General features: G+C 32.8%; 1 protein-coding gene across 1 annotated transcript in view; it reads left to right on the top strand.

Moving 5' to 3' along the window:
- The window catches only part of EYS (eyes shut homolog), a 1,591,612-nt gene that overhangs the window by 976,585 nt on the left and 600,471 nt on the right, over positions 1–14,556 (top strand). The window contains exon 27 of the mRNA XM_060115102.1: positions 7,818–7,968. Within this exon, the coding sequence (XP_059971085.1) occupies positions 7,818–7,968 (151 nt within the window). The remainder of the gene's footprint in view (positions 1–7,817; positions 7,969–14,556) is intronic.

Raw genomic sequence — 14,556 nt, 5'->3', positions numbered from 1 at the left:
AGTATTAGAATATAGACAATAGTGTTCTTGATGGTGAATCAGGCTACCCTGTGTGACAATGAATAGAAATTGTATTAAAATAATGCAAATCATAATAAATTTCAAGGAAAAACATCAAATGTGATATGCTCACAAATAATTAATTTCTCACCATGATATATGAACTGCAGTTCTTCTGTTCAGATGAAAGGCCATGGCCAGTCTACAGATTGGAGTTGATAGTCAAAGGCTCATCACCTGACCCACTGCTATTCATGCAAAAAAAAAAAAAAAACTCCTTAAGAACTGAAATTTTATGTGGCTTATGTTAATTAAGAAGGACATGTCTTGAGATTCTGACAAAAAACTATTATAAGGTCTAGCTCCAGCTCCAACTGAGAATCACATTCCATACTCAATTAAGATTAATCCTGCTTCACTGATGTGATTAAAAGATAATAGGAAATCTCTTTCTGTACATTGGGGCAAACAATCACCCCAAGACTCTCCATACTCTAGGTACTAGTATCTGTATCAGTCAGGGCTTTCCCAGAGAAACAGACCCAGCAGAAGATATATATTAGGATAATTATTTCAAGGAATTGGCTTATGGGATTTTGGGGTCTGGATGGATAAGTACAATGTCTGAAGGGCAGGCCTGCAGGCTGGAAACTTTGGGCAGGAGTCAAAACCACAGTTCACACATGAAATGTATTCTTCTTCAGGGAAACATCAGTTTTGCTCTCAAAGACTTTCAATTGATTAGATGAGGTCCATTCACATCATGGAAGGTCATCTCCTTTACTTAAAGTCAGCTGATGGTAGATGGGGACAACATAACAAAATGCCTTCACAGCAACACCTAGTTTAGTGTTTGATTGAATAACTGGACTGTAGTCTAGCTAAGTTGTCACATAAAGTTAACCATCACAGGTAGTAAATTGAGAAAAAAATTCAGAAGAAAGCTTAGGAATATACAATGTAAATATTAAGAAGCTTATATATTCCAAATCAAATACTATATTTTTTCTTAAGAAAATAAAATATGTGTATTAAAATTTACAGAATAGACATATATTGTAGTTTTATAGAAGGGTAAAAAAAATTGGACAAAAGACACTGAAATACTCAATGGTTGGATATTTTAGAAATAAATTAAAGTATGAACAATTATTATACATTCATTAAAATTAATAGTTCAGAATAACATTAACATACATAAATGGTTACATCATATTCATATTATTATAGTAAGAAAGAAGACAAACTCTGAAAGAGTTTATACATTACATTTTCAACTTTGGAATAAATTCTATAATAAAATGAAGGTTTTAAATTGTAATAAAGGAAAACTTGTTCCTTTTGGGTTCAATGCAGGTCGTTGTGCTTTTCCTTTTTTATATTTTCAGTATTTTATGAAATATTTTCTAACAAATACTTGAATTGGAAAATGTAGAGCACATGCTCTCTTCAAAATAAAAATGCTGTCAGTCATTAGGCACATAATATATTTCAGACAGTGTCCTGGAAAACTTCTCAATATTCAACACATGCTGCAGTTTTTGCCACATACAAGGTCCTGTTCTAGATGTGAGGATGCAGTAATAATGTAAGAAAAAGCTCTCTTCATGATGTTTACATTCTGTAGAGAATGAGCTACCAACCTCTGTACTGAATATAACATGTTCCACATCTCAAAGTAGGCAAGCTTAAAAATCTGGTATTGAACTGAACTCGCATTCTTAACTATAAGCAAAAAAATGTCTTTAATTTGGAAGCGTTTACTGTTATTTACATTCTTCGTTGTATATGTTGTATTTAAATAAAATTCAGACTCCTAACCAACTTAAAAAAAAAAAGTCTTTAAAACTCCACCTTATTTCTCTTCTAGCTTTCACCCTCACTCAAAATCTCTCATCTGTGGCATCTACTATTCTTCCCTTTTCTTATCGTAATCATCTTAATCACCCAGAGATCAACTCTGGAGTATTTCTAACTTTAGTTTGTATTTCATTGTAGTCTGTACTACACAATTTAGTACAATTGTGTATGAACTTAATATATATGTCACATTTTCTCATTATTCTTTTCTAAGTAGTCAGTTCTGCAAGGATGGGGACCACAGTTGAGTATGGATTAAGCACAAATGGTTAAATGAAGGAAAGCAGGTAAACATGTTTCTTCCCATTAGGATAAAATATTCTAATTTGTAATATAAATACTATAAATGTATTTTATATATACACATATATATGTATTTTAGATACATATATGCAGATATATGTGTGTGCACATATATGTACATGTGGGTATATGTATATATATGTGTATGTCCCTTTAAATTTTAGAATATAGAATAACTTATTTCTTGATAAAAATGTCACTATTTTTGGAATAAAAAATAGATTATAAATGATAAACATTTTAATACATCAAGAAAATCTGTGAAAAAGAGTTATAAGACACAATAATGGGCATACCAAACATTAAAATAAATTGTGCCACTACAATAATTAAAGCAGCATAACTGGTTTCAAATATCACACTGAAAAACTATAAAATGCAAACTGAAGAAATATATGCTTTACACATAAATTATTACTGTGAAGTGCTGGTAACTTTCAAATCTGTCCATAAGTATAAAATATAAGCAAATGCTTATTTATTGGACAAGAAGAATTTTCATGCAGAGAATATGTTGAAAATACTGATAAGTATTATCATATGAATATAAATATAAAACTAAACAAAATCTTCGGCACTCTAACAATGTTGATTGGGACAGTTTCTAGAGTGTAACTTGGCAATTTGATAATAAACCCTTAAAATTGCCAATGATTTGCTTCAATAATTCACTTTTAATAACACTTCTATGAAAACTATTAATTAAGGGTTAGATGACTTTTCACAAATCACAAAATCATTTATTTCTAAAACTTAGAAACTAAATATCCAACAATAGGTTATATAATCATTTAGGAGAATTGAAAAAAAATGTTAATGAAAATGTGTAGCTATTGACCTATATTTTATTGATATTGTAAAAACCAAGTGACAAAGATTCCAAGTGATGACTTTAGTTGACTGTTTAAAAACAAAATTCAACTGAGTAAAATTTAAAGATCTTACGGGCTTTATTCAGTGATTCATGGATCATGTAACATTCAACCTAACAGCTAGAAAGGAGATCCAAAGAGCTACATAAGGGAACAGATTTTATAGGCAGAGAGAGCAGAAACAAGGAGTCATACAAGGAAAAATAGTAGACTGGTTATTGTAAGACTACTTTCTTCACAGGGATGGCAGGGTCTTATCAGGCAGATTACATAACTAATGCTGGTCAATTCCTCATTGACTGGTTTAAGATTCCATTTCTGGGAACCTCATATTAAGTTAATTAAGACTTGGTTAGGTGACATGATGGCTTCACATGAGTGACTCCACTTTGGGCCTGTTTTCTTGTCTTTAACAATTACGTTGGATAAATTTCTTTTTTTTTCTAATTTTTTATAATGAACTTATGTTGCTCTGTAGTCAGGAAAAAAAGTGAGTTTATATATATATTATTTTATAGTTACTCCTTCAGTTATTACAATTAAAGGGCAAATAAATATATTTGAAATCTTAATGGGTATAATTTGCTTCATGAAATATGGGAAATGAGTTCATTAACAAAATATTAGTGAATAATTATTATTGCTATTCTAATATCATGAAACTGTACAAGTTATTTTTCCAAACATTAAAATTTAGAGGTTGATTGGAATAAAAGTAGCTGTGCTTTTTATTTTTATCATTTAATGAATAACTTCCTGGAAGCTATATCCTCCCAAAGATATTTTAACAGTTTAATTGTAAGAAATAATTAACACAGAAAGCTTCTTGTTTGCTTCTAAATACAGAATGCAAGAATATCAAGTGGGTTCTAAAAATGTTCAACACATTTTTCTCCCATGTTCTGAATATAGAGAACATCACTGATTTTTTTTTTTAATTCAAAACTTTATCAAAGCCTTAAATTGGCTGCCTGGCTACACCTGGTCTTATGCTATTAACTTTATATCATGGTATAAACAGAAGGGTGCAAAATAAATCTCTGTACATATATATATTTTTTAGGAAAAAAAGTCATGCATTATTGGCCTGATTCAATTATTTCATTGTTTTTATTCTATGTTCTCTACAAAACGAGCTAAATGTGAGTATGTTTTTGTGTTGTATAAAATCTGACAATATTCACATATATGGAACTCTGCATTTAACTACAGACTTTCTAGGATCATGAAATCATTACCAAAATTGACCACATCCTGAGCTATGCAGTCTAAGTCAATACATTTCAAAGATTGAAAAGCAAATAGAGAATACTCAACAAGCTTGATTTAAATAAAATTTAAAATTTGATAAAATTTTATAATGTAAAAAATAAAGAGAAAATCCCTGTATATTTGTAAACTTGCAGTACAATTTTGAATAATTCTTGGACCAAAGAAAAACATCACAAAATAAATTAGAAAACATTTTGAACAGATGATAATGAAAAATAAAACTTGTTGAATATAACTAAATCTATTCTTAAAGGGAAAATGTACAAACTTAAGAGCATATATTAGCTCAAAACCCCTAGAAACAGGAGAGTAAATTAAGCTCAAAGGAAAGTTAAAGGAAGAACATCCTAAAGATAAGAGCAGAAGTTAACAAAGTGGAAAACAGAGACTGGCCACCATCAACAATACCAAAAGCATTCCTTGAAATTTACTACTCCCTACCAATATTGATCTACAAAGCAAATAAAATGGGAAAAGACAAAAATAGCCAAAATCACAAGAAAGAGAGCTGTCATTAGAGTTCTGAAACCAATAAAAATATAAAAGGAAATTATGAAATATTTTATGCTAATTATTTTCAAAATATAGATTCAATAAAAAAATCCTAGAAAAAAACACAACTTAACAAATTGGACATAATACATAGATAGCTACATTTATTAAATCCATATTTAATACTTACCTCAAAAAAACTCTCCAAGCCCAGGTAGCTGTACTAGTAAAATCTGTCATATGTGAAAGAATATTACATAAACTTTCTGAAAGAATATAAGGACAGCATAATCTTGAAACCAACATTTGTCAAGAGCAGTACTAGAGAGGAAATTTGAAGGACAGTCTCTCTCATATACATATATATATATATATATATATATGAGAAATATATACATATTATTTATATAAATAATATTAGTATTTCACAGTGTGGTATTGGTACAGGGTTAGAAATTTAAACCAATAAAATAGAGAGCCCAGGAACACACACACACACACACACACACACACACACACACACACAAACACACACACACAAACACCTATCGCTAAAAACAATATTGGGGGAAAAAAACAAGTAGGAGTACTTACGTACTCTACTGGGTATTAAATACTATATTTTTAGAGAAAACTTTAAGACAGTGATATATTTATACAAAGATAGAAAAATTGACCAGTGGAACAGAATAGAGAGTCTAGAAACAGACCCATATATATGTGAACATGATTTATGATTGATACATACCTGAGACTATATAAAAAAAACAATCCCTAGTGGATTGTGGAGCTACGCGTCAGTAGTAAAATAATATTTTCAAAAATGACATAGAAAAGAAACAACATAACAACAACAAAATATGAATCATTATATAAAAGTTTGATCAATTGCCATACATTAAAATTAAGAGCTTTTGATCATTAAAAGACACTATTAAGAAAGTAAAAATGTGAAACACTGAGAAGAAAAATAAAATGTTTGCAACACCAACAGAGCATATATCACAAATATAGAGAACTGTAAGTGATTTTTGTTAAATCCTCAAGAGAAATGCATATATACTGCACCAAACAATATATACAAGCATGTTTATAGCATCAATATTCATGATAGCACCAAAATGTACACCAACACTGGAATAAATAATTTGTAAAATATCAATATAAAATATGTTGAAAAAGAACAAACTGCTATTAAATTCAAGGCCAAAGATGAATATAGAAAACATAATTTTGAATGAAGTTGGAGGGTGTGTGATAAAGTTTACCAGAGTTGGAGTGGGGATTCTTAAGAGTAAGTTTCTACCTCTTGACCTAGGTAAGGCTTACTTGAGTATGATCACAATACAGTAGTTCATAGCGATGTAACCTTTACCCATTGCATCATGCATAATTCAATTAAAACTTTATGTAAATATACAAATACCACATCTTATTTATCAATTCATTTGTTGATGGATACTTAGGTTGCTTCCATAATTTATAACTGTAAATGGATTATAACCTAAAAAATTTGAATCACTATGTGGTACACTTGAAACTAATATAATATTGTAAATCAACTAAACCCCAATTTTTAGAAATGAAACTCTGCCATTTGTTAACAACATGGATAGTCCTAGAAGGTATCATGCTTACTGAAATAAATCAATCAGAGAGAGACATGAAATAAGTCAATCAGAGAGACACAAATACTCTATGTTATCACTTACATGTGGAATCTAAAACATAAAACAAATGAATATAGCAAAACAGAAACAGACTCACTGGTACAGAGAACAGACTGGTGGTTACCGGTGAGGAGGACCATGGTGGGGAGAGGCAGGATGGGGGTAGGGAATTGAGAAGTACAAATTACCATATATTAAATGGATAGGCTACAGAAGAGTACTGTACATCACAGGGAAATATAACCATTATTTTGTCATGACTTTAAATGGAGTATAATCTTTAAAAATGTTGAGTCACTGTTTTTTACACCTGAAACTTATATGATGTTGTAAATCAACTTTAATAAAGATAGATAAAAGGAGAGGCAGAATGTCACATATTCATAATATAGGATGACATAGGTGAATGTTACATGGGTGTCTTACAATATGAGTACCTTGAAAAGGATTATAATTAAGGTTACTTGCTGGGTAGGTAAACAAATAAATTGACTAGACAGTGGATCTACAAAATTTTTCTATAAAGTGTTAGTTAATAAATATTTTTTGGGTCTTCATGTCTCAGAGTCTTTGTTGCAACTATCAACTCTGCCATGAAAGCAGCCTTCGATTATATGTAAAGAAATGTGTGCTTCTGTTCCAATTAAACTTTATTTATAAAGATGTGGCAGACAAGATTTGGCTTATGGGCAACTGTTTCTAAAACCTAGATTAGATGATTAGTTAAACAGATGGCTAGAGTGAATGAGACATGCCTATCTACACGTTGAAGCATTTTTTCTCATCTTTCTAAAAAATGGGCACACAAAAATTATTGTTGGAAATCTCCTAATTAAGTTATATTTAGTTAAATTATTTTTTCTAAATTTTTCTTGCTATACTTCCTGCTATGATTTATATTTCCACAACTAATTACTCTGCTGTATTACTATTTTCAACCTAAAGATATATAGTACACCAGATAACCATATCTAAACCTGATCCCTTTCAATAATTTTCACTCACAGAGAAAATTAACAATGTAAAAAACTGAAGTAGAATATTATGCTCTAACATTGTATTAGTCATTTTTGAGAAACATCTGGTTATTATCAGGATTTGTTTATTTCATTAAGTGATTGCTACAGTTTGTTGTTTTATTAAAGTTTAACTTTATATTTATGTGCTAAAATCATTCAGGATTTCAAATTTAGAATAGATTAATCTACTTCTGGCTTTGTTGGTTTTATGGTGAGATAATCTATGTACTTAAGTCTTTCTTCTTTTGTTAATAATGTAATTAATTGGTCAAACAGATGTTTTTACAACACATGTTAAAACCATAAATTTCTTATCTAAATGGTTGCAGGCAAGAATTGGATCCATGTAAAGCTGAACTGACTATTCTAGGGAAGACTATAAAAGCAAGCGTATCTATTAGTTATGTACCAGGAAAACCACTGCCAGAATCTGGAGCTGTCTTTATTGGTGGACTTCCAGATCTTCACGAAGCAAACCAGGTATTTCTTTTGATGATGTAAAATATATTCCTTATGTCATTTTATGAAAAGGAAAAGTGGGAAAACTTTAGAAGTTTCCTGGTTAGTGGGATTATCTACATGGTTTCAAAAAACTTTTTTTTTTTTGCATTCTACTAACATATATATCTTCATCCATTCTGCCAAAGTGTACTAGAAGTGTATTGTTCTCATTACTTAGAATTACTCCAGTGTCAAGCTGCTTTCCCATCTTATGGCTATATACATGCATTATATTTCATGGTAAAATTAAGTGTGTGTGCTTTTCTTCACCCCTATGCTAGTGATTTCTCTGGCTATATGAGGAGTTGGCTCATATATCCACACATAAAATATGATTGGAACTGGAACTCCATCCCCCAGTCTCTGCTTCACAAAGGGTTCCCAAGTATAAGAACTCTCTCTACTGAGCTCTGTGTTTATGCCAGCCTACTCGCTAAATCTCCATTTAGGTAATTAGCTCATTGTTGTCATTATTAACCTGTATTTTAGGATGAGAGCTTGTAAGCTGACTTAAACGGTATTGATTATTTGGTTCCACTTTGTTATTATAGGCCATTACTTTAAAAATTTGACATTGCTTATTAAGTGTACCAATAACTTAATGTACCATAAGTGTACCATTTATGGATATTTTATCCTACTGTATTTATCATTGTACTCTACATATTTGAACATACTATTTTTATATTTTTGGAAATATAAAATGCTATTATTTAAAATTCTCACAAGTAATATGAATTGGGTATAAATCTACTCACTATTTGATAACTATTATGATTCCATTATAAGAAAACTTAAAAAGAATCACAACTAATATACATAAAGGACAAAAGTCTCCTGCATAGTTGATGTGACACACATGCCTTGAACAAAATAAGGAAATTATATATCTGTAGGCATATGGAATTTACTTTAGATTCAGCTTTACTCCATTAGCAGTATATTTATTTATCTTTAAACAGACTTATGGGCCTTTTTCTATTATATTAATATACTTTATTGACTTTTTCCTGGATAAACCAGCCTATAAGCTCAATAAGATTAGAAAATATCTGTTTTGTTTACCTTTCTATCCCCTCAAGGCAAGGATAGTTTCTGTTACATAGTAAGTTCTCAGTAAACATCTTTTGAATGAATAGTTCAAAAATGGATTAAAAGATTCTAAAAACTTACATAAATTTATCTTTTGTTTATCTTTTTATTTATATTTGGATTGATCTCATTTCATAACTATTATATATTTCCCAAATAAAAGGTGGGTTTTCATATAGAATTTAATTTTTGTGAGCATACATTAATAAAAAGCAGGTTCTTAAGACTCAAGGAGATACACAAGTATCTCTAATACAGATAGGTATTTACTCTAATAGAAATACAAACAAAATACAGAGCTAATATAGAAAAACAGAAAAGGAAGCCTTTTGATCTCCTTGGGGGAGTAAGGGAGTTTGTAGTTAGGTAGAGATCTGAGGGATGATCAAGTGTCCACCAGATACATAATACATAGACTGTCATTGCAGGCAGACAAAACATCACACACACAGGCTTAGTAATGGGAAGGCCTAGGAAAGGGAGAGTGGGAGTAGAAGTAATTTATTACTAGGGAGACATGGATTTTAATGTGAATTGAGCAGGAGGAAGCCTTGCTGTTGGAAAATTCATCACGCAGTCTGAGCATAATGGATCCTGAATAAAATACAAAGGAGTGTATATTTATAGGCTGGTGCCTGGAGGAACCATTTAAGAAGTCTGAACAAAGTGACATGTAGTTTTCACTCAGGTAGCAACTGAAGTATAGGTTTCAAAAGGTTTAGACTACAGGTCAAGAATTGGTAAAGTTAGTCAATAAGAATAATTAAACAAGAAATGATGCTGTGCAATAAGAGTGAGAGGATGACTGCAGAAACCATGGTATTTGTGAATAATTATAGATACAAAGATAGAAAACTTCAGGATTTGAATGACCAGGTTGGCTTATGTAAGCAGAGAATTCATGTGGAAATCACAAGATTGTTTACAGGAACAGATGGCAGGTTCATTTCAGTAGTTGTTACTTTTGGCAGGGATAATTTTCAAATATTTAACAACGGGCTTGCAAACATCACTACCTCATCAGTTCTTTGTGTCATTACATTCTTGCTGCACATCATCTATATCAGCAGGACATTGCGACATAGAATAATTCATTTGAAATATGGGCCTTGAGTGATGTCAGCAACACAGTATAGTGAGATGCTCTCTTTGTCTCTCCCTTTCAACCTACAACTAGTAAATTATCCACAACTCAACAAAGGTGCTTCTACCCAACAAACCAGGATACTGGAGAATTCCTCACATCTGTCCATCTAAAGGAGTGTGGAAGCTAGTTAATAGAGAGAGAGAGAGGTTATAATCTAGGGGAGAACAGAGTGTCAAAGTAGAGTTTTGGCTATAATCTACAGACTTTTTCTCCTAAAACCTTGTTTGAGAAGATTGGAATTTACTAAAGGATGGTCTTACTAAAAACTTAAATGTCTCCTGTGATGTAAAGTAACAAGACATTTGTTGCAATCAAATTTAGAGGGAATTCAGTGTGTGGACCATTAAAATTACATTGAAATTAAAAGGAACAGCCAACTCTAAGCAGCTTTCACCTCCTTCTTAAATAAGCTATATTTGAAAGATTTTATGTCAGCCCCTTATTTATTTTTACTTTGTTCTTAAATATTACTGTGTCATTGTAACTGTATGTATGTGTGCAAGTGAGTTTGTATGTGATATATACTTATATTATTAAACAGACTATAAAATATATCCATGTAACCCTTGAAATCATATGATAAATCAGAAAAAAAGAAAGGAAAGCTAACTTTGTGAATTTGTGTGCAATGTAACCCCTCTGAATATCATGTAATTATTGTGTTCTGATTCAGAGCTTCTGTTTAAGCTCAGTGGGTTGTCAGTACTCAAAAAATTAAAAACAACAGGTTTGCAGTATAAAACACTAAGGAAGATAACAATAGTTGATTCCTCCAGCCAATAAGTGTTAAGCTAAAATTATTCTCCTGACTCCAAGTTTCCAGTAGTGTTTTTCTGTACTGGCAAGAGCCCCTCCACATGATAAAAGTTCCTAATCTAATGTGTATATGCTACCAGGTTTAATGCTTCCTTTATCAAAAACACACAGATCTCAGTATGTGAGCAGAGAATGAAACAGACATATTCAATTTTTTGCCTGAAGTGTGAAAAATTCTGCATCCCCAAATGACCATAATGGTGATAACTTCCATGGTCCAAGAGTAAATCCCCCCTCTCTGGAGGTAGGAAAACACTTTCCTTGGTAGTGCTTTAATTACTTATACTTTTCAGTACATGGACTGATGCTTTTGGGACCAAGTTGCTTAAGGACAGCAAAACTTAATCCCTAATAAACACAGACCAAGTTACAATATTACCAACTGTTCTCCTTGCTAAATATAAAAGCAAATAAAAATAATTATGCAAGTAAATAAATATTATTATTAATCCATTAGAGGATTTATTTTCTCTTTCTACAGAAACTGATAACATAAAATGTGTTCTGGAAAGATGCTGGGGTTTTTGTTTGTTTTGTTTTTTCACATTCAAGTCAATTACTAATATTAAAAACAGAATATATGACAGCATGTACCCTTTTAGAGGATTGGAATTTTTGAAGAATCAAAGACTGACTTAGTCCATTTGGGCTGCTATAACAAAATACCATAGACTGGGTGGCTTAAACAACATTTATTTTTCACAGTTATGAAGGCTGGGAAGTCCAAGATCAAAGTGCTAGTTAACTGAAATTTGATGAGAGCCTATTTCCTGGTTAATAGACAGGTGTCTTCTAGCTGTATCCTCACACTGGCAGAAGGAACAAGGAAGTTCTCTGGAGTCTTTTCTATAAGGGCACTAATTCCATTCATTATGACTCCACTTTCATAACCTAATCATTTCCTGAAAGCCCCCACCTCCTAATACCAACATATTGGGGGGCTAGGATTTCAACATACGAATTTCAGGGGGATGCAAATATTCAATCCATAATAGTGACTGATTCCAAGAATCTAAACAAACATTTTACTTTTTAATTTTAACATAGTAGAAGAGTTTAATAATTTTAAAAATTTTAAATGAATCCCTTGAGAAAACAAGAACACTTTGATAAAGCAAATAAGTATTATTGCTTTACATATGCTCAAAACATTGATTTGCATATTAAATAATTTGCTACAAATACATACACTTTTTTTTTTTTTTTTTTTTTGTGGTATGCGGGCCTCTCACTGCCGTGGCCTCCCCCGCCACGGAGCACAGGCTCCGGAAGCGCAGGCCCAGCGGCCATGGCTCACGGGCCCAGCCACTCCGCGGCACGTGGGATCCTCCCAGACTGGGGCACGAACCCGCGTCCCCTGCATCGGCAGGCGGACTCTCAACCACTGCGCCACCAGGGAAGCCCTACAAATACATACACTTTTATAAAAAATCCTGTCAATTATCAGCCATGAAAATATCATAGCCAAAAAAGTTATTGTTAGATTAATAGTCTAAGACAAAGACGGAATTCTCTTTTAGAAGTTGTGATAGATACCTGAAGAATAAATGAAAAATTCACCTAAATTACCAATGTTTCTCTTTCTGTAGAATATTTTGATGTCTTATGTTACTTGTCATAGCTCATTATCAGTTTAGGAAGGTAATGACACTTCAGTAAATTGTTTATGATACATGTTAGAGGATGCTTGTCAGGCCTCCTGAGTTCTTCCAAGACACTTGTTAGATGGACACAATGTAGTCAAAAATAAATTGGAACACATTACTGAAAAAAATAAAGAAAGATGAAAACATTCAACCCTCTTGTGTTCTGTAAATGATGAAAAAAAAAAGCTGGGACAGGCTATTTTACAGTGAAGTTATCTGACCTTTGCATGTGGTATCATTTGTTCATTCATTCTTCAGCAAATATTTATTGTGTTTTTATGGTTTGTCAAATGATATGCAAACACTGAAAATATAACAATGAGTACAAAAGACCCTGCTCTTTTGGAGTTCAGACAACTGAAGGAAGGAGAGTTATAATCCAATAAATTACCCCAAGAGCAACGTGTCCTGAGGATTGGAGAGTATGAAGGGGACAGGCATGTAACCCAGCTCAGGTCCTAAGAGGTGAATGGAGTCTGAAGAGACGGCAGGGACAACCTGGAAGAAAGAGAAGGGATGAGTCCATGTAACAGGTGAGCCAGTGTGATTGAAGACAGGGAGAAACCCAGGTGTGAGTGAGGAAGTGACGACAGCTGAGCGTCCCCGAAGTAGGCAATGTGCAAGGCAGGAGAGAATAAGTGATGCTGCCAGGACAGGATGCAAGGGCTAGATCCTGGAAAACCCTGGATGTCATTTAAGGACCTGGAATTTATCCAGTGGGATCAGATATTAAGCTTTAAATAAATTACATCAGCAGCTCTATATTTTGGAGAAGAGAACAGACGATGGGAGATTTTGTAAGAGAAGGCTGAATACTTCAGGCAAGAGAAAATGGGAGTCTTAATTTGAACAGAGAAATAAGAGTTAGAGAAGAGGAAACAGATTTTATTAAAATTTGGATTAAAGTCAAGACGTCACAATTGGATTTCAGTTGAAGTCGTGGGTGGAGTCAAGGAAAACAGCCAGGCTTCTGCTTTGAGCTGATTAGCTAGCTGAGAAAACCAACCCTGAGGTAAAAAATACTGGAAGGGAAGCAAGTCGACAGGGAAAGATGGCGAGTTCACTTTGTCCTGAGTCTGAAGTGTCCTGGGTAGGTGGGACTGAGATTCCCAAGAGACAGCGAGTGAGGTTCAGAAGTGAGCTCGGACCGGTTCTGTGCTGTAGTCGAATCCAACTCCCAGAGAGAGTGTAGAGTTTAAAACCAACTTTGGCTTTATTCCCATCTTACCCCTAGCTTCTTCATGACCTTTTTTTTTTTTTCTTAGATTCCATATATATGTGTTAGCATACGGTATTTGTTTTTTTCTCTTTCTGACTTACTTTATTCTGTATGACAGACCCTAGGTCCATCCACCTCACTACAAATAACTCAGTTTCATTTCTTTTTATGGCTGAGTAATATTCCATTGTATATATGTGCCACATCTTCTTTATCCATTCATCTGTTGATGGACACTTAGGTTGCTTCCTAGAGAATGGACTTGAGGATATGGGGAAGGGGAAGGGGAAGCTGTGGCAAAGTGAGAGAGTGTCATGGACACATATACACTACCAAACGTAAAATAGCTAGCTAGTGGGAAGCAGCCACATAGCACAGGGAGATCAGCTCAGTGCTTTGTGACCACCTAGGGGGTGGGATAGGGAGGGTGGGAGGGAGAGAGATGCAAGAGGGAAGAGATATGGGAACATATGTATATGTATAACTGATTCACTTTGTTATAAAGCAGAAAATAACACACCATTGTAAAGCAATTATACTCCAATAAAGATGTTAAAAAATAAAATAAATTAAAAAAAAAACTTTGGGTAAACAAAACAGCTCATCCTTCTAGAAATCGTTGGCATTCTAGTTAGTATGTCTCCCGA

This window comes from Mesoplodon densirostris, chromosome 12, assembly GCF_025265405.1.
Source record: "Mesoplodon densirostris isolate mMesDen1 chromosome 12, mMesDen1 primary haplotype, whole genome shotgun sequence".
NCBI lineage: Eukaryota > Metazoa > Chordata > Mammalia > Artiodactyla > Ziphiidae > Mesoplodon > Mesoplodon densirostris.
The sequence above is the reverse complement of the archived record's forward strand: the minus strand, read 5'-3'. Positions and strand labels throughout refer to the sequence as shown.